General features: G+C 36.9%; 1 protein-coding gene across 1 annotated transcript; it reads right to left on the reverse strand.

Annotated features, from left to right (window-relative positions):
* Positions 1 to 645: 645 nt before the first annotated feature.
* On the reverse strand, positions 646 to 13854 carry LOC5568838 (ribosome biogenesis protein BOP1 homolog). Its single transcript, XM_001658154.2, has 6 exons — positions 13585 to 13854; positions 12690 to 13526; positions 11769 to 12444; positions 1315 to 1802; positions 948 to 1243; positions 646 to 887 (listed from the first exon to the last, which is right to left on the reverse strand). The coding sequence occupies exons 1-6, from the start codon at positions 13732 to 13734 to the stop codon at positions 734 to 736; spliced, it is 2601 nt and encodes an 866-aa protein (XP_001658204.2). The 5' UTR covers positions 13735 to 13854; the 3' UTR covers positions 646 to 733.
* Between the last annotated feature and the right edge of the window lie 8342 nt (positions 13855 to 22196).

A 22196-nucleotide genomic window follows, 5' to 3' on the forward strand; every position in this document is an offset into this window, starting at 1 on the left:
TAGGATTTGTTTCTTCAGCAACATGCTTCATTAAGGCTAGAAGAATGAGTTTTCACTATGGGATGATAAGTTTGTACTTACATTACAGTACTAACATGTTTGGAACATTTTCCAAAGTTTTTCAATAGTAATTTCCACACAAAACTACATTGTCTTTTGGATCACCTTTAAATCACCACCTAGAAATCTGAAAATTTTACAGAACATTATTTTCCTTACTATGATGGTAAGAAAGATGTGGGAGATTGGATTTTCAAACTTTTTTAAATTTTGAATCGCCCTACTGTGGACCGACCGACCATAGGAGAGGTTAAAAAGGCTGTCAGCGAACTGAAGAACTGTAAGGCGGCTTGGGAATGATTAGATACTGGTCGATCTTATCAAATACGAAAGTAAGCAGCTTTACCAATCGATCCACCGTGTACTTCTGAAGGTATGGGAGAACGTAAAAACGATTGGGTTTTTTTTATTTTTATATTCTACAATTTTGAAAATCTAGTTTGAAATTATATGAGAGAACAAGAGGAAGATTTTTTTTTATACCAAAAGATTTATAATAAGATAACACTCCACCATTTACCCACTACCTCTACTACCCTCGGTACCTTAATGGCTTTCTTTCCTCTCTTCAGTTACACTAGCGCGTATTTTTTACATATTACTTTAATTGAAAATAAGCATGTTTTATGCTAACATAAATGATAATCAAATAGTACCCTTCGGTACTGCTTACCTACGTGTACAGCCGCACGGTGTTGTCTGCTCCCGAAGAAAAGAGCCACGGTTGCGTTGGATGGAACACCACATCAAAAGCGCCAAAATCATTAACACGTTCGTGGTGTTCAAGTCGCCTCAGAGGAACAATCAACGGATTCTGCAGCAGGTCACTGTCGGAAAAGAACAATAAATTTATGTTCAATCACGAGCGAACCAGAATTGCTACTTACTTGTAAACCATTCCGTGGGACACAATCACGCTGCGATCGTCACTGGCCGAAGCGAACAACGGATAACGCAGATGGAAGGCAACGTTCCGGATGGCAGAGTGGTGTAGCTTCAGCTGCTGATAGGGACGCGTCGACAGATCCAGATCAAACCACATCATCTTTTTCTCGTAGGTGGCCACCAGCAAATTGTCGCCCTTGGGGTGGATGGCCATGCTCGAAATCCATTTGCAGCTGGGGAACAGCTTCTTCAGCAACTCTTGCTTGACCAAATCGTACACTCGGACGTGGCGTTGTGTCTACAAAATTTGAATTCGAATAAGATGAGCAACTGAAATTTAAGATTAGATCGTAATTTAACAAAACTTACCGCAACGAACAAACAAGGCTTCACCGGATGGAAGAGCACACATTGAATCAAACCCTTGCTCTTGGAGAATGGAAACTGGGACCGACGCTTCGACAGTTGATGGATCAGTACCGAACGATTAGCGGCTTCAGGCATCACGGTGGCGAAGTAATCTCCTCGTCCGTGCCAGGTAACTTGCTTGATTTCCTTGAAGTGATTGATCACAATTCGTACGCCGGATTTGCGTTCCTCTTCGGTGAAATCCACCCACTGGACAGCCGTAGTAATTCGCTCATTGTCCACGGTTTCGGATTTGGGAGCTTCCGCGAGAAGGTCGTCCGTCTTCTTTACCAGCAGGCTGTCTCCCACCTGGGGATTGATGAGCAGAACACGTTTTCCGCTGGCAACGGCAATGAGCGAAATTTTGCTGTTTGGACACCAGGCAACTGAGCGCACCACATCGCCTGTCGGAATTGTGCGAATGCAACGGGCCGTCGAGACTTCCCAAACTGAAATTTAGAGTAAATTATAATAGTTATAATCGTATCTGCTACATGATTTACCAAAGCAAAATGGCAAATTTAACAAAGAAAACTTTCAGTTTACCCCTGAAAAGGTGTGGACGATTTTGTTGCACTCCTTGTTCATATCCTTTTGCCAAATAAATGTATTCTCAAAATTATAGCGGTTTTGTACAGAGGAATACATAGCTGCATCTCCAAGTGCATGCACAAAGATTTCAATACTGGTGGATATTCCAGATACATACATGACCAGTGATCTTGGTAAAATACCAGTATATTTTTAACGTATTTTTTTGAAAATGTTTAAATGTACTATGTAAAGTAAGGTGAAGCGAAAGTTCGAACTAAAATTATCGATATTATCAGTAATACTCAGGGATTGAATCCTGAGAAAACTGAGAGAATCGCGTATCGCTCTCTGTAACTATCATAACATGCTGCACATTATGAGAGACTGTTTATCGTGTCAGGGTGTCGACTCAATTTTGAAAATAAAATTCCCTGACTTTCCCTGACCTTTCAGTCGGTTTCCAGAGAAATTCCAGACCACTGAGTTGGTTTATTTGAACCGAAATAAGTACGATTTGTACAATAAGATACATATTCGACAATTTACATGATGTTCATGTTATATACCGTATGAATAAACTGAGCGAAAGCTTTTACTTTACTGAGATATATGTACGTGGGAGCAGCATCATAGACAACCCTAGGTGCCCTCCTAACTACGCACTGCAACACAATCACCATCAAATCCAGCAGGCAGCTAGGCTGCGACGAGAGTGTCAGTATTGAACAGTGAGAACAATCGTTTTGTCGTGTTCGCTTATGAGTAATATATTTTAATTCAATCAAAAAGTTAATCTAAAAGAAATTGCGATATCCGAAGTTATCGTCCAGAACACGTATTCCCCTATTTCCAGGTTGAAAAGTGTAGTGAAATAATTAGGATTACTACATGTATCTGTCTGATAACATTCTTGAGCGTTTATTCAAGTTACTATGATAAACCTGAACAAATGAGAACCTATTAACTTTTCAAACTTGAACATCCGTTTGAACAAAGATGTTCTTAGATCTAATTCCACAAATTTCAGACATAAACGACAATGTTGGACTTCTTCCTGATTAAACCTGATTATAACTTTTTTGTACAAGACGCAACACTATTAACCCTCTAATACCCAAATTTATATTTTGGATCTAAATATCATTTTTCGCTATCTAAAATCATTCTAAACACGTTTTGGGCAATGATTTATTTTTATTCGCAAATCTATGAATTTTGGTTTTTGATTTTTATAATTTTTATTTTTGAACATCCCTATCCTTTTTTATTTTTTCTTGAAGCCTCTACTGAGTACTGATTTTTGGCAGTAATAAAAAATCACATTTTTACGGTACTTTTGAAAATATTATTTTTTTAATTTTTTTCTGAAGCATATTTCATTTTCCGTGTAACTAACGGAAAAATAGATTTGAAATTATTTCAATACCATCAGGCTCTTCTTCTGTGAAAGGTTGATTATAGAAAAATATTAGAGATACGATTTTTTATATTACACGTTAAATTAACCCCAGGCATTTATAAGTTATATACGAATCCATTTTTTTAAACATTTTTCAAAAATACAAAAAAGTTTTAAAAGTCATAAAAAACTTCCCTAAAATGCGTGTTATGAGCCAAGGTTTAAGCCAAAAATAAAATTATTTTTATTTTCGAGCCACAAAAATATACACAAATTTGCAAAGTGTACCCCGTCTTAAGGCGGGGTTGGGTATTAGAGGGTTAAGATCGTCCACCATCCTTTTTTTAGTGAAACAAAGTTATCCTAAAATTTGGCTATTTCTTTGTCCAGGTAAAATACTAGCCATTGCCAAAGAACTTTCTAGAAGAGTTGCTCCAAGAAATCCCACATAGATTTCCAGAAATTTTCTAGAAATTCCTCTCCTTTCCTTTTGGAATTTCTAGGATTATTTTAGGAATACATATAAAAATATGTTCCATTATCGCATAGATTTTTTTCCCAAAATGCTTTCATTTCTTTTTTTAGAATACCTTTAATAATTTTTCACGATGACGCGTTACAGGTATTTTTTATGTTGATATTTTAGGATTCCGAAATTAATTACGCTTAGCTTTCCTCCTCGAGGAATTTATCTACAGTGACTCAACTTCATTTTCGTACGGGGAACTGTTTTCATATCGAGTTGGTATAACACTATTAAATGGTCCATGGACTTCGATATACTTTATCAATAGCGAAGGTCATAGGTGTCATCTATTGTTCGGTAATGACAAACTGTATTCATTTGCTTAAGTCTTTGGAATAATGGAAAAGTATTAAGTTTGTGTCCAGAATTGAACTAATTCCATATTCGTACTCCTATCCAATAACATATATAGAACATTCAAAACTATTTTTTAATGAACTAGATGATTGCTTAAGTTCTTCGTTGTGTTGTTCAGATGTAGTACACGCAGCGAACTGGACTATCGAATTTCATACGTTTTGCCTTATGAAAGGTGGAACGATTATTGCAATACGAACGCTTTATGTATCGTTTCAGCATCACCCCACATCAAGGCGTCGATAGGCGCGGGGTTTACGCACGAGCCTATCGATCGCAAGGTTCTTGGTTCGATTCCAGGTTGCTACGAAAACTTTTTTTGTTTTCAAATTTCGGTTTCATAAGGCAAATTTATGAATTTCAATCCGATTTCTTGTGGCGAATTTTCATAAGGGGTTCCTATGTTTATCGATAGTCCATTTGCCTGAGTGTAGAGTACATTTGGACAATTTATAAGCGGACATATTTGAAACTTAAGTAAATTTAACAAAAATACCACTTTTTAAATGCTTTTTGCTTAAATATACGATAAGGCGAATAATAATTTACATTTTTTTCAACATCACTTCCTTAAGAATGATTACTGCGAATATTGCACAAGTCGGACGATACGACTACACTCAACACTGTCATCTGTTTCCTGAAAGATTCAGGACTATACTCCCAAATATAACCTTACCTCTACTTTTTCCCGCAGTCGGGGTAACTCTGCCGGTGGAGGGTTTCGACCTTCCTCTGGGAGAGCTCTACCTTGTTCTTGCCTCCCCTCCATTCCCGGTTTAGTGTGAAACAATTATGTTTAGCTTGAACTTGTTGCTGGCGACTAATTTTATCTCACCGAGAACGTGTTTTTCAAATTTTGTATTAGTTTATTTGTATTTTGATATGCTGCTTGAAAGTCTGTAAAACTCCTTATTAAAAACAGCCTTTCTGGCGCTTTTCTGACAAATGGTGATGAACTAGCCGTATGCGCTAAAAATCACCTTAATTAAGAAAAAACAAGAAAAAAATTGCACAAGTTTCAAAAACATAAAATCAGTTCTAGAGTAGCTAGGAGTTAATATCGACAACTCATACTTAAGGATCCTAGGTAATATAACATTTATAACAAGTCCAAAACCAAAAATGTTAGTCAATTTCTCTCAATTTGGCTTCCAAATTAATATACATAATCCATAGTTAATGTTCCTATCAAAACATTGCGTAATTATTATTATTATTTACATTTTACTACCAAACATGATTATAGAGATTTATAGAATAAATATTATTGCCATAACCGCAACACAAACATTTTTTTAAATTGATGAAAACAACATGATATATTTTAGTAAAACGTATATCAATGATCTCTGCTCATTCAAGTTATTTTGTATTTTTCTGATAAAATAAATAAATTGCAAAATATGGTGCTATTTTGAATATAATTTCAATAATAATTCAAAGAAAATTGAATATTGCGATAACATCAATTATGTGGAGGTATGTACAGCGTAGTTTAGGGCACTTTATTGTAAAACTAAGTCCGTAGTTCAATTTTTTTTACAGACAAGTTCATAATTAACCTTTACCTGTTGTTTAGAATGCAAATTTATGATTTCTGTAAACTGTATATATTTCAACCAAATTTCTATCAAAGTTTACGAATAATATTAATAGATTGGATCCAATGACAAAAATGAACGTTATTATTCGAATTATTGGATTTTATAGCGAAAATCATTGAGAAACCGGCATTTCTCATAATTTTAACTAAACTTCAAATATGTCCGCTAATAAATTGTCCAAATGTACTTCTTTACTTCTGAACATTATAATAAAGCACTTCAGTAATCAAATAGTGCATTAAAATTTAGTTTTGAATATTGTACGTTTGAATTTTGATAGGTGTACGAATATGAAATTGGGTGAATTTAAGACATAAATTCAATACTTTTCCATTAATCCAAAGATGAATGTAAATGAAAACATTTTGTAATTGGCAAATAACAGATGACACCTATTACCTTCAATGTGGATAAAGTATTCTAAACTCAATACATCATTTAATAGTTTTTTACTAACTTGATGTGAAAATAGTATCCTGTACGAATATGGAATTTGGCCACTGTAAATATTCTTGACGGAAAGCAATCAGGGATTGAATAATGTTCTAATAATAAGTTTTCTGATGTTTCTCTTGAACTTGACGTAGAATGCTCCAAGGAAATCCTCCAAGAAATCTTCTATGAGTATCTTCAAGTAATCTTACAAATTGTCGATAGATTATCAATCAGATTCTTAATAATAATATTCCTGAAATTCTATTCTGAATGTTCTGAAATTCCTTCCTAATGATGTTCTGGAGTCCCAAAAAAATAATTGAGGAATTTTGAGAGGCATCCTCAGAATTTCTGGAGAATTTCCTAAGTATATTTTTAGAAAAAAAAAACTAGGCGGACCTATAAGAAAGATCCTGATAAAAATCCTGAAGAAAGGCGGTATTATCTGAATAAACTGTTTTCAGAAACAACCTTGAAAAATCAGGAGATATCCTGTTCATTAAAAATACTTATTTTCGACAAAATTTTTAATTTTCTATTTAGTTCTCATACTGCAATTTTACATCAAATATAACAAGAGTGAAACTGTCCAAAACATTTAACCGAAAATACCACCACCAAAAGGCACAAATCTAGAAAACCAAACATTGTTCAGAACTGAAAAAATGATCGATTTATCACCACCAATCTCTTTCGATCTCTCTTTTTTATGATTGATTGAATCACCAGATATCAGGCCTGATAGCGAGTCTCTTTTTAGTGACTTGGTCACTTTTTTCGACCTGGTCACTAAAAAGTCACTATTTGCAACAAAAAGTCACTTTTTTCATAAAACTTTTCACTTAAAAAGTCACTTTTTTCTTGATTTGAAACCTATTTCTATCGATCAGCATATTAAAGTGTCTAGAAAGCAAGAGATTCTGAGATTACTTTCTGGAAGAATTAAGGCGAATAATGCGCAAAAATTTCTGACAGAATAATTGAAAATTATTCTTGGGTTTTGTGATAAAAGTTCTGGTTTAATTCTGAAATCTTAATATCGACATAATTCCTTATAGATCTGCTGAGTTTATTTCGGGTAAATTTATCCTGAAAATCATCGGAAAATAATCTGAAGGGATCTTTGATCGACCTTTTGAAGGAAACTCAACAAATAAAGATACCTGAAAATTCTACCAAATTTTTTTATTGTATTTGTCAGAAATATGTTAAGGACTTTGGCACATTGTAGCTCGGAAAATTATTAAGAAATGGATGCAAGATTTTTCAAATTTTAACAAATGTCTCAGACGTCAATTCAAGGATTAAGCCAAACCCCTCTTAACCCACGATTTCGATTGATTTTTTTCTATTGCTTGGGCGAATGGTACTGAGATACTTCGAGTACTGAATAATATCTATATTATTGTATTACGTATAAAATCATTCTTCAACTACCATGGCACAATAATCTCCTCCTTTAGTTCTTCACGAATCTCCTTCGAATATAGATAATGCTTTGAACAGTGAGAGCAAAATTTTATATTAATTCTTACAGGGATTTATTCCTCTTTTATTTGCGAGGAACTCCGCGAGAGACTCTAGAAATTTATCTACAATTTTTGTAAGAATTTCGCTCAACAATCTTTTTTTTATCATTGTAAATTTACTCTTGAACTCTTCCTGAAATTTTCACAGAAACGCATGAATCCTTTTTTTTCAGAAATTCTTTTCGTAACTCTGCAAAAGTTTTAGTGAGTTACGTTCGCCATTAATGACAAAGAGTGTTGTCATAATTTCTTTTTAAGGATTTGATGACTTTAAATTTCAAGGAGCTTCTCTCTACTGACTGGGATTCGAGATTTAAAGTTGTAGCGTTAGTAGAGTAGTTCAAAAAATCGGGTTTGGTCCACACTGCTCATTCGATTCTAGATCAAATTGTGAATGTCCTCCCAAAAATTGAGCTCATTATGATGAAAACTGCGACTGCACAATCATTTCAAAGTCTGTATGAGAATTACTATTAAAAAAGCAAGGAATTCATTCAATCGGGCATAGTTTATGTGTTCTTTAGATATTGTCAGATACATTAGCTACAACTTTGCCCAAGACCGTTTTCAGATCGGACGTCTCAGCAAGTACCCATTATAAATTCCCATACAAATTTTGAAGGGCTTGTGCAGTCTCAGTGTTCAACCAAATTAGCTCAAATTTTGAGAGGGCACTCAGAAGTTGATCTTGAATCGAATGAGCGGTGTGAAGCAAAAACTATTCTCTGAACCACCCTAATGCCAAACTTTTATGTGTCCCGTACAAGATTAAGACTATAATGTGTAGGCTTGGTAACATTCTTGATTATAAGCACCATTTTTTTCTGGACTTTTATTTAAGAATAATGTTTGTATGTTTGAAGTCACTTTTTCGATAATTTTAGTCATCAAAGTCACTATGATATTGCTGTCTGACCGCTACCAGCCCTGAGATATGTGCTCTTTAAATTTAGAGATACTATTCATCTGCAAATCCTTATTGGTTTATAGTTTTATTTGGATATTTTGAGCAAACTTGTAAAGATTGGCATGAACTCCATTTTTTCTTCCAAGATTTTGAGCAAAATTCATGGAATAAGCAATGATCTAGGAAACTTTAGAACAACATATTTTTAAAGCAATCCACGCCAACTTCGAAGATTGAAAAATAAATTACCCTTTTTTTAAATATCGTTTTGAATGTAAACATCATGATCATTAACTATTGTATTGCTGACTTAATGTTGAATCGATAATGTTGAAAACATTTGATGTTGTAGTATTGATATTTTTCCCCTGACCTCAAGTAAAATTCCCTGATTTTCCCTGACTTTCCAGGTCAAAAATTGAATTCCCTGACATTTCCTGACTTTCCAGGTTTTTTTCAGGTAGTCAACACCCTGTTAAAAAATGATTCTTGAGTAGTTTGGTGCTTTTGGAAATTTATAATTCACAAAGCCCATCAATTTAGTGACGCTATCGCCAAGGGCGAAAAGACACTCAAATAAAGACAAACTAACTAACTAAAGCCCATCTATTACCAGGGCTTCTTATACTTTCGATGTTTTTTTACGTCACCTATTGATCACGTTCTTCTTCTATTCTGCGAGTCAGTGGTCTGCGGTTCAATTGCTCCAATTTCTATGAAGTACTTCTAGAAGTCGGATGAGGAGTCAAGCGACGTAATAATCCAATTTCTTTTGAAAACAAACATGAAGTGAATGCCATCAATAGGATATAACTCTCTAGTTTCAGAAATACTAATCCTCAGAACTTTTTTTTTTTTTTTTTTTGTCGGTAGCGATAGGGGTAGTACTGGAACTCTTAATCTGCCCTAAGCTCCTTCCCAGCATTTGCTTTTATAAGCCTCTATTGCGTTCATCACACAGACGTTCCTAAGCAATGTTGCTCAAATGGTCAATGTGTACACTAGCAGCAATCAGCCCTTGCCGTAGTTCTGCAGTCTAGTAGTTCAGACTACTATCAAACTATGATAAGGCCTGAAATGCTACTAGAGTGATTAAAGTGAAGAACGAAATAGTTTTATTAAAAGGTCCTCATTCCCCATTTCATTTCATCACTCACTATCGTCACTTTTATTTTCGACACTATCACGTATATTACCGATTATCACTCATCAACTTTCGTAATACACTTTAGATATACTTTCTATTCTATCACTTTTCACATCACACCATTTTCATATAAATCTGTTAGCATTACTATCTGTTAGCATTACTAAGTAATTAAAAGATATTCAATTTAAATGTATCATTATTTTTGTTGCTGTAGAGTCATTACTATTCAAACTACGGTTTAGCACTATGATCAAGAAAGTTACATTAAAAAAAAATCACTTCGATCCATTCTTCTGCACTCGCTGTCATTACATATTAACACTTTTATCATGCACGTTTGAAGAACTAGGCAATTAAGTTTATATTCAGAAAAATGATTGCACAATGTATTATGGCCATTATTAAATTAGTAGAGTTCACATCATTATTATTATATTTTTAACAAAACTATCAGAATCACTTCCACCTTAATTTTCAAATTTTCATCACTATAGATTAAATTATAAAATCACTATTAGCACCTTTACAATCACTAAATTTAATAACGACGAGTGTAACGCACAGTTCCACCAAACACCCATTCTTATGTTGCATTATAAAACGATTGATCACACGTTGGCTTCGAAACTTATCCACCATTGCTGATTAGTACAAAGGATGCTACATCTCGTGTAAACGAATTGAAACATCAAACAACCAGCACTGGTTTATAAGTAACTAATGAGCCCTGGCGGTCCCTCCGTTCGAAGAGGACCTGATAATATGCCGAAACATATTAACAGATCCTCCGCCTGAATGCAGTCGTTTCATGATAAATCATGAACCGTTGGAGGTGTGCCAAAGTATTGGGAAGGTGATATGTTTCACAGACGGATTATTATGGTGCACCTTCTACTTTGGCACCGTCAAACCCTGTGATCGTGGCCAGGGAGAAATACTAATCCTCAGAACTTACGAGTTTATTGATACTATCTTCAAATAGTTTCAAAAACTCAAGAACACGATCATTCATTTCCATTCATACTCAGTTCAATTTTTCACCTTATTAGCTTTGATTATTAAAAAAAAACTAGCGTTTTTTTTTTTAATCCGGAATTAAACATGTGGTTTTTGAGAAATTGACGAACATACGAGCGTTTTACGGCCGGATATTGATGTTATATTTGACCAAATATTGGGTCATTTTTCGGCCGAATAACAATATTTTAACTATTCGGTATGCGACCGAAAGCCGAATAGTGCTATTCGGAACATCTTTAGTGTATACCAGGGATTGAATCCTGAGAAAATTGAGAGGATCGCTCACGTATCGCTCTCTGTAACTATCATAACATGCTGCACATTATGAGAGACTGTTTATCGTATACTGCTACAACTTTGATCAGATTGGGGGGATAGTAGTGTATGATAAAACCCCTCTAAACATGCTCCAAGCCTGGGGGACACTATTGCTATTGGAAATTCGTGGATTGTTTATCGTGCCACTAAAGAAAAACACCTATCCCCAACGGTAAACAAGCGAGTAAAATGGGTTTTATCATCGCTCTCTCTTTGGGGCTCTCGCTCACTGCTTCCATTTATCAGACTTGTTACACCTTGCGATACAATGACGATCGTGGACCGCAACAGATGGGATGTTTTTCTTTGCTTGCTTTGATCGTGCTTCATACTCAAATGAGAGCGAATTCTGCAAAGCCTGGTGTATACTAATTTTGGGCCATGTGTCCGGATGGTTCCCGGTATGCATAGTTTTATGTTTTAAAAAACTGTTAAAAATTTAAAATTTGTCAATTTAGTCAAAACATATGAGTAGAGCAGTGCAACAATTTCGTCCACGCCTTTCAGGTTAATTACTGAGGAAGTGTTAAAAAAACATTAGCAAGCTCTGTCCCAGAAAGGACGTAATGCTCAACAGAGAAATAAGTAGAACAGTTTTAAAAAAAATAAGAAACAAAATTAGGAAATACTCACTTTTAACGGTCTGATCATCCGAACCGGTAACCAAATATTCTCCTTTTGGTTCGATGCTGACAGAACGAATCATGTCAGTGTGTCCCTTGTAGATAAGATTTTGCAAAGTCGGGAAAGGCTGCAGATCCTTAGGTGATGGCAGTTTGGGAATCAAATACTCTGGTCCCACTGTGACTCTGGTTCGTTTTCCGCGAGGGCACAAATACAAGTCCAAACAACGCAAGAATCGTTCCCGGATGTACTTATCGTAATACGGAACCTCCCGGAGAGAGTTGAACTTTTGGGGAACGTAATGGAGCTTCCTCTTCCATGGTTCTTCCTCATGGCTATTCCATTCCGACAGTTCTTGTTCGTTAAACAGGTATTCCGGGGGAGGATTGTACGATTCGGCGTGACCCGGCAGTGGACGCTTCGGAGCAACAACGTGATCGTGAATTCTTCGCATTTCTTCCTTTCCGTGATCGCTCTCCCAAATCATGTAAAACTTGGGCCCCTTGCTGAGTGCGGCTAATCTTTCGGTTTCAGCACGAGTTTTAATCCAACCCATTTTCAGAGCGTGAACAAGTCGACCAACCTTTTGCTTCTCTGACTTACTGGGCAAGAAAGATCGCTTGTGATCCGGAATGTTACGGATTGGCATCTTTTCCACCTCCGAGGTGAACCATTCGATCCACGGCTGAAAAAGAATGGTGGGAATTAGAAAAAAAATAACGTGATAACGTAATGTAGGTGGATGTTCGACTTTTCTTCTTCTTAGGGAAAAAAAATCCAGAAGATGTGTATTATGGTTGTTATTGCGCTAAATTGATGAATTAACTTATAAGGTCAAATAAATATATAAATATACATCGAAACTTCGTTTTAATTTCGCGAATTTGTCATATTTCATCCAGATCATATACAAATGTTGAAGGATCCTACCTCATAATCGCTGTACTGCTCGTCAGGATTCTTGCCAGCCATGATTCTCTTGATCAATCCGATGTCTTCATCCGTCAACACCACATTCTGACCAGTCTGGGGATCCTTAACCGTGCGCCAGAAGTTGGGATCTTCCATCTTCTTGAGAAAATCGTCAATGGCATCCGTTTTTGCAGGTTTGATCAATCGATTCCCCTCCCAATCATATCCAATGTGCTTGTATTCATCGTACCAATGCATGGGAATGTTTCCCACCGTGTTCCTAATGTCTTCCTCGTCGGAAGTGTCTCCCGCAGCGTATTCATCCTGATTCTTGCCACCTTTGAATCTGGATTTGGCTTCCGGGGGAAAGATTCCGACACCCCTCGTTTTGGCGGGAGCAATTCCTAATGCTGCATCGATTTCTCCCAGTTTCTCATCTTCCTTCTGAGCCGCTTCCAAAAGGTCCCGTGTTTCCTCATCATCTTCCTCGTCCTCATCTTCTGCAGTTGCTTCAACGCTCTTCTTTTGCCTCCCAACAATCACTTTCTGAATCGCCTTGGGTTGCTCCGGTTCTTCTAAATCTTCCTCAAATTCCAGCTCATCATCGCTTTCCTCCTCTTCTGGTTCTGGAGAGCTATCACTGTTCACATCATCCGCAGAATCAGCATCCTCTTCATCGGCATCATCTTCTTCATCTTCCGCCTCTTCTTCATCATCTTTCCCTGATTCGTCTTCGAAATCGGAATCCGCACTCTCAAATTCCTGAACTTCCTCATCGTCGGATTCTTCACCTTCGCCTTCGGAATCCGTGCTGTCTTCGTCGTTTCCGTTATCGATATTCGCAAAAAGATTCTCCTAATAAAAAACATAATTTTATATCAACATTTTACTACGAAAATATTAAGAACCTGACCTCATCGGATTCATAATAATCGCTGGCACTTTCATCGTCGACCGGTTCCTTCAGTTTCGTTTGCTGTTTTCCGTTGGCTGTGCTGACTTTCACCGCATCATCCACATCGGGGATCTTCCGTTTGGTAGCTTTATGCTTATTGGCTACCATTTTGCCAGAAACACCAGTTTTTTAAACAATTTTAGCAAATAAATTTTAATCCTAACTGAAACACACGTGCGCGCGGATACGAACAGAGAACCATGCGTGGTGTTATGTTTACGAAAGAAGCGGAGAATTGTAGCAAAACGTCAAAGTGAAGGAATGTCAGAATCGGATACCCGGTACTGAAATTAAGCGTTTGTGGAGTATGCGAAGCGTTTTTGTAGCGTATACATTGTAGTTGAAATTCAGGCGCAAGGGGAATACACTAATTGCATACATTTAGGCGTTTCAAATAACAACGCTTTTTTGTCTCAACTACAATTACCCCACAGTTATGGTTCAGAGTTAGAATCAACTATAATGAGAAATTGATGTAGAATAGGTATTTTACACAAGAAAAACAACATCAACCTACTTAAGTTGTGCTTATCCTGTGGGCCGCATGTGGCTCTGAAGCTCAAGAATGCGGCCCGCAGAACATTTTTAGATACAGTCATACAATACAGCGTATTGCAATTGAATGTCGAAGCAACATTATCCTTGTTTGGATATAAAATTCAAAAACAATATAATATATTGTAAAAGAACACTGTATTGTTTTTAATTGGGTTTATACCTTACAATTTTGGTCAAACTCCTATTTTCGCGTAAAACAACTCTTGCTTTTTTCTACGTAGCTTTGCTGAAAGAAGTAAACTAAACAAATTCAAAAAGCAAAAAATGTTGGGTAAAAAATATTCAAAACGTAGAAACAGGTAGTTTTTTAGAAGTCACTTGACATTAGCTGTAACGACGAATGCAACCATGATAAACATCTTTACTTCTATAAAGTTAAAATTATTTTGCTACTGTTGGCACGAATATCTGGTAAGTTGGGGGACAATCCATACAAAATACAATTTTTATACTTTTCAGCACAAACTGAAATACAGTTCGTTGAATTGTTTTTGTATTGTACAACAATACACGAATTGCTAATCAAGACAATACATGAACAATATATCGTATTGTATTTTCAAAATGTATGTATGAGAAAATATCTAGATTTGTATTGTTATGATACTTAACCACCCATACAGTATATTGCAAAAATCTCATATACTATACAGTGAACTGTTCAAAATAATATATTGTACTATTTCATTTGAAAATGCAAATGTTGCAAGTCTTATATTTTTAAAACAAATACTGCCACTAATAGCTCGTGACCATATATTGTATTATGTTTCTTGAAAGATTGAAGCATGCTTATAAAAACGTTTTGGGCGATTTTTTGGGGTAACATTGATGACTTATCTAAACAACGTTCGGTAATATTGAAAATGTCGTTACTTACTTAAATCATGGCTTCTGAAGCCGAATATGATGGCCAAACGCTTACAATCCATTTACTTTTTAAGTTATATTAAAAATTGAAAACACCTCGTATTGCGGAATACTCCTAAAGGTAGACTATTTCCTAAAGAAATTCTACGTTTCTAACAGCAATTCGTTTATATTGCCTAATTGGGTCCTAACATTTTTAATGAAATCTTGTTTTTATTTAATAACACGGAAGAGCATGTTACTGCAACTCCTTTAGCAATTTTTCCCGCTCAAATAAGGACTAATCATGTTTAAACTTTAATATAAAAATTTGGTCCATGAATGAACCTTGACACTTTTGATCATGTTTGACGTTCGCTTAGTCGTCAAAAACACCACAGGGCTTTTAGTTTTAACAATGGAATTGTTCCTATAGGCCTTTTCATGTGACAGATCCGTCTTTGCATTTGTTTACATCGGTGGAGGACCGGTGCTAACACGGGCCTGTCATTTTCATAGAAGAAATGTCAAAGTGCTTCCCGATCAGCTGATTTGAGACGTCATTTGAATAGGCCTATCTGACATTTCGGAAGGGACACGGAAAACAAAATATACCCAAAAATTTGAGTTTAAGCCAAGGGGTGTGACAAAATGTAAAGAAACATAAAAAAATGGTTTTCGGGCTTAAACCAACGGAAAACATTAAAAAATTGAGTAAACATGTGTTTTTGGCCTAAACTTAAGCCTTTAGCACTAAAATTGGGACAGGGCTTTAGGACCCTATTGAACATTTTGACGTAGGACTACGTCTTTGTTTTCTATATTGGGGTGCACTTTAAAAGTACGGAAAATGAGACATGTAACGAAATTAGGGGAGATTTTGAACGATAATAACTCAGTTGTTTATGAACCAATTATTACGATTTTAGTATCATTCGATCAGAAATGTATCTACGCATCGTTAGTATTATATCCGATAAGTGAATTTTGTTGTTAAACTATTGAAAATTTGATAAATGTTGACCCCTTTCTTATCCAACCAATCACGTTCGAGCACTTTTCGACGGTGTCGCTTCCCACTATAAAAGCAAACGGGTCCCTGCTTCTTCCCTCAGTCTTCTTTTTGCGGTCGGACTGTGAGCACGATCGGGCGAGTCATTCTCGCTTTGCTTTTGCACCCGCGTTACAGTCCAATTTGTGTCGTCGGAAGAGGAAGACGCAAGATTGATTTGCGGCGGCGATGACGATGGCTTGGGCGCTTCTCCGAGCGGCAAACTACTGCTGTTCGGAGAAGCGTCCAAGCCATCGTTGTCGCCGCCGCAAATTTATCCGCGCTCCCAGACTTCGACCCGTGATAAATTCAGCATCGGTGGTCAAGAAGCAAGCCCGATAGGAACCAGATACCAGAAGCTCCCAGAGTTGCTGATCCGAGGAGCTGCTGCTAATCGAGCGTCGGAATCGCTCGAGTTTCCAGATTTCGACACGTGCCCGTGGATCCACTACCCGTTGCTGTTGCTGTTTGCGTTGAGGATTTCCCGTTTGACCATGGCAATCAAGTGATAACTTCCCGCAGTGCTATATATCTACCATCGGACCTTGTCAGGACCATCAAATTTGTGGAAAAGAGTTGAAGGAATAATATTTCCGACCTTATTAGATCTTATATTGCTCAATCAATCTCGCAGCTTCATACAAAATTTAATTTGTTATGAATAATTGACTATTCGTGGACGCTGCTGCTGTGCCGTCGGGGCAGTGATGCATTTGAACGCGTTCAGTTCGTGTTCCAGTTCATTTTGTTGAACGCAGCGATCAAGAAGGCTTGAACATTGAGCAGTTCAAAAATATGAACCCGTGCGAGCCGAAACATGAACGCAATCAATTTTGACTGATTTACGACAAACTATAGGTCAAAGTTATGTTTTTGATATGCATAATATCAAGTGCTTTATCATTTCTATATTCATGATACACTACAACTATTAATACATTTATTTCTCAAGTGGGAGCTCCAATGATTATTGTAAACTGAACGGGCCGTTCTTGAGCCACGGCAAGCTCTTGCTCGTAAGTTCATTGACTACTACGTTCAAGTGCAAATTTGGCTCGCGCTCGGTTCACTTTTGGCTCACGTTCATTTCAAAATGCACCACTGCGTCGGGGTGAGTGCTCAACATTTCACTTTAAAAGTACGGAAAATGAGACATGTAACGAAATTAGGGGAGATTTTGAACGTTAATAACTCTGTTGTTTATGAACCAATTATTACGATTTTAGTATCATTCGATCAGAAATGTATCTACGCATCGTTAGTATTATATCCGATAAGTGAATTTTGTTGTTAAACTATTGAAAATTTGATAAATGTTGACCCCTTTCTTATCCAACCAATCACGTTCGAGCACTTTTCGACGGTGTCGCTTCCCACTATAAAAGCAAATGGTCCCTGCTTCTTCCCTCAGTCTTCTTTTTGCGGTCGGACTGTGAACACGACCGGGCGAGTCATACTCGCTTTGCGTTTGCACCCGCGTCTCAGTCCAATTTGTGTCGTCGGAAGAGGAAGACGCAATATTGATTTGCGGTGGCAATGACGATGGCTTGGGCGCTTCTCCGAGCGGCGAACTACTGCCGCTCGTAGAAGCGTCCAAGCCATCGTCATCGCCGCCGCAAATTTATCCGCGCTCCCAGATTTCGACTCGTGATCGGTGGTCCAGAAGCAAGCCCGTTAGGAACCAGAAACCAGAAGCCCCCAGAGTTGCTGATCTGAGGAGATGCTGCTAATCGAGCGTCGGACTGGTGAAATCGCTCAAGCTTTCAAGAGTGAGCATCGTTTCCTGATTTCAACTTGTGCCCGGGGATCCAATACCCGTTGCTGTTGTGCGCCATCCACGTCACGAACCATTCAGCTGGTTCGTCGTATAAGCAAATTCCCCGTTTGACCATGGCAATCAACTGATAACATCCCGTAGTGTTATTTATCTGTAACCGTATCGAGGCTAAGAAAGCCATCGGCCCTTGTCAGGGCCATAATATTTGTGGAAAAGAGTTGAAGGAATAATATTTCCAACCTTATTACATCTTATATTCCTCAATCAATCTCGCAGCTTCGTACAAAATTTAATTTGTTATGAATAATTGATGGCACGTCAATTTGAGACTATTCGTGGACGCTGCTGCAGTGCCGTCGGGGTGAGTGCTCAAAATTTCACAACGATTGTAAACTAGAGTGGAATTTCCGACAGTGTCTTTGATTTGCCATATTTTATGAGAACACTTCGATTACGAAAATGATCACATGTAACAAAATTGCGACATGTTTAGAATGCTTTCCCATTGAATGAATTTCCCATTGAACAATTTTCATAATTTTGGCACCATGGATCAGAAATTTACCTTCATATTAAAGAAAACTATTGATTATCAATAGCGAACTATTGAATATTTAGTAATTGTCAACCCTTCCATTCATGTTCGACCAATTTCTCACGCATTATCATTTTTCGCAATTATCAAGTAATTCTAAGTCCAACTCATTATTGGCACATATGCATTTCCCAGATTGGTCGATTAGAAAGAGAAGAGCACGAAGGGGAGGAGCATAATCTGCTAATCTAAGGGTATATAGCATGCTCCCTTCGTTGGATTCGGTTTCATTCCGTTTCGACTTCCGAGCTGGCACGAGCTCCTCCGATCCTGTGCAGCGACGTCCGCACCTGCTAACCTCCAAGCTAGCGATCCAGCGTCTGGTGATCGGTGGTCAAGAAGCAAGCCCGTTAGGAGCTAAATTCCAGAAGCTGATCCGAAGAGAAAAGAGCAGCGAATCAAGCGTCGGACTTATGAAATCGCTCAAGATTTCAAGAGTGAGCATCGTTTCCAGATTTCGCCTTGTGCCCGGTGATCCACTACCCGTTGCTGTTGTGCGCCATCCACGGACCATAGCAATCAACTGATCAATCCCGCAATGCTATTTACCTGTGACCGCATCGAGGCTAGGAAAGCCATCGGCCCTTGTCAGGGCCATCAAATTTGTGGAAAAGAGTTGAAAGAATAATATTTTCGACCTTATTACATCTTTTATTCCTCAATCAATCTCACAGTTTCGTACAAAATTTTATTTGTCATGAATAATTGATGGCACGACAATTTGAGACTCAACATTTCACAACGATTGTAAACTAGAGTGGCATTTCCAACAGTGTCTTTGATTTGCCGAGCATTTCGATTATTAAAATGATCACATGTAACAAAATTGCGACATATTTAGAATGGTTTTCAAAAGAAATTCTGATTGAACAATTTTCATCATCTTGGCACCCATTAATCAAAAATTCACTTTCATACTAAAGAAAACTATTGATTACCAATAGCTAACTAGAGAATATTTAGTAAATGTCAAGCATTCCAACTATTCATGTTTGATCAATTTCTCACGCATTATCATTTTTCACAATTTTCAAGTAATTCTAAGCCCAAAACATTATTGGCACATACCCATTTTCCAGATTGGTCGACTAGAAGAGAAGAGCACGAATGGGAGGAGCATCATCTGCTAATCTAAGGGATTAAAGCATGCTTCCTTCGCCGGATTCGGTTTCATTCCATTTTTGTTTTCGAGCTGGTAAGAGCTTCTCTGAACCTGCTTAGCGAGGAGCACCTCGTAGCCAGAAGCCTGCTGAGCTGTTGATCAGCATCTGGTTTATGAGATTTCGGCTCGTGATAAACTCATCTGTGGTGCAGTCAAGAATCAAGCCCGTTAGGCATCATTACTACTATTATTAGACAAATCGAGCTTTCGGCTTGTGGTATCGCTCAAGATTTCAAACTTAAGCTACGTTTTCAGATTTCGACTTCAGCCGTGTGATCTAATACCTGTTGCTGATGTGTGCCATCCACACCACGAAACATTCACCTGGTTCGTCTTATAAGCAGAGAACTTATACAAATTTCTACACTTGCGTTGGGGATTCTTCGTTTAACCATGGCAATCAACTGATAACATCCTGTAGTGCGATTCATCTATGAAAGCATCCGAGCTAACAAAGCCTTTGGCTCTTTTCAGGGCCACCAAATGTGTGTAAGAGAGTTAACAGAGTAATATTTCAGACTTTATTTATCACATTGCCAAGCGATGAATAATATTTCTCTCAAACCATAGGATCAACAAAGCGATGACTGAAGCTTTCATTATAATCCTCGAATAACTTCCTATAGACACATTGCTGTTAAATATTCTTTAATTAGAATTACTTTGATTTTGCTTCAGCATGCTGAACAAGCCTCAATCACTACTGTTCTTTCCAATGCTACCTTATATTTCATAGGAGGTTACTAATATAATTTCAAAACGATCATACAACCTGAAGTGAAATTTCACATTTTCATAGATAAATATGACGAATTCATCGGATAAAGATAATGTATATTTGGGACATGATTAAACGTACACTTGGCTGCAAATCGTTATATGCATAAATATTTACGAAAGTTTCGAGCACTGAAAACAGTATGAAGCCAAAACGAGCAACAAGAACGACATCAAATTCAGTTAAATTAACCATCGTGGTCCTACGTCACCAGTTCGTACAACCCCATAGGGATGTACCCTCATAGTTTTTAAGAAAGTTTTGACAACGGAATCGTTTTTGGCGATGTTATTTTTAGTAAGAATTTTTCCGTTCGGGATGAACCACTGCGATCAGTTTTCTTTGATCTTTTGTGGTATACCCGTGTCTTTTGTTTAGTGCATGTCGTTCTACTTCATTACCATTGAGAAATAATGAAGTACCGTAAAACGGAGTAACTTTGATAATGCGGATAACTTTGATAGTGCGAGACCCGCAACATATTAAACGAAATAACGAAGTTTCTGTCAATCAGTTAAGAAAAACGAATGCAAAAGTAAAGAGTATGAGTATGACACTTCATATCAAAGCTATTTTCGTTGGAATCAAGAGTATTTGAGGATTTATATGCAAATATGAAAAGTTTACAAGATTTTAGCATTTTTGGAATGCTTACAAACAATCGGTTCTACTATCACTTTTTGATAAAGTCATAATGAGTTCGTCACTTATTCATGACAGCCTAGTTATATTAGAACATGAATTCGGTCTCAAATCTCTTAGCGAAAACCATTTTTACAAATTGGGACAATTTTTGAAATCTATGTCAGAAATTTCCATATAGCGTTAAACGCCTAAAGGTATGCAAAGCCCTATAAATGTTCCGTAATTCATTCAATTTTGTTTCGATCGAAATCGATAGGAAGCCAGTAGGGGAAGACGGGGTAAGAGCGCCCGCCGGGGTAAGACGAACCACCTTCAGTATGGCATGAAAATGGCGGTTTTCTTAAAAGTTCACCAAGCAATTTCCATACACACGGTTTTTGACATTCCGAACCATTTAGGGTGATATTTACATTAAATTGTTCATAACAAATATCAAAAACAAAGTTCCTGCTCGTCGATATTGAATTTGATCTAAATTTAACAGATGCTCACTTAAGGATTTCGGAAGAGATTTTGTGATAAAAACATAACAAATTACCCGTCCATGCTCTAACAGAAATGTGAAATATGCTTCAGTTAAGTGAAATATGAATTGTAAATATTTAGTTTTAAAATAAGTAACTGTGAAAATTGCGTAAGCGGGGTAAAACCGACAACTGTTGATGGGGTAAGACCGCCACCCCTAATTTATACCAAATAAAATGTCTGAACCATTTTGAAATTTGTAACTACGTTGTATATTACTATTCGAGTAAAATAAAATCAATTTTGTTGAAAACAAAAACCAAATACGCATATTTTTCCAAAATATGGGTGTTTTAAGGTGACGATAAGTATATATCTAAGTTTTTTTGAATTAAATTAAAAATAGTTGAATATCCCCGTTAATCATTGTAGAATTCATAAAAAAAATATATTTTTTAGAATCACAGGGAACTGATATATTTTTTTCGCAAAATTGTGTACAAAAATCGTGGTAATCGCTTTTACCCCGTGGGTGGGCGGTTTTACCCCGTTGCTAAAAATAATCGTGATAAGACATCACTTTTTCAAGCATCAAGAAAAAAATATTTTTTACAAATTCAACACCTGTGATATTATTTGATCATGCGTAAGGCTTCAAAAAACAACATGCTGCGTCGAAAAAGGATTTTT

Source organism: Aedes aegypti, chromosome 2 (genome assembly GCF_002204515.2).
Source record: "Aedes aegypti strain LVP_AGWG chromosome 2, AaegL5.0 Primary Assembly, whole genome shotgun sequence".
NCBI classification, from domain to species: domain Eukaryota; kingdom Metazoa; phylum Arthropoda; class Insecta; order Diptera; family Culicidae; genus Aedes; species Aedes aegypti.

What these genes read in the sequence shown, in the direction of transcription:
- LOC5568838 (XM_001658154.2), bottom strand. Translation starts at nt 13,734, where the DNA reads ATGGTAGCCAATAAGCATAAAGCTACCAAACGGAAGATCCCCGATGTG. An exon ending in AGCAGTACAGCGATTATGAG is followed by an intron (nt 12,445 to 12,689) that starts GTAGGATCCTTC and finishes ATTCTTTTTCAG; the next exon opens with CCGTGGATCGAATGGTTCAC. An exon ending in TCCCACGGAATGGTTTACAA is followed by an intron (nt 888 to 947) that starts GTAAGTAGCAAT and finishes CTTTTCCGACAG; the next exon opens with TGACCTGCTGCAGAATCCGT.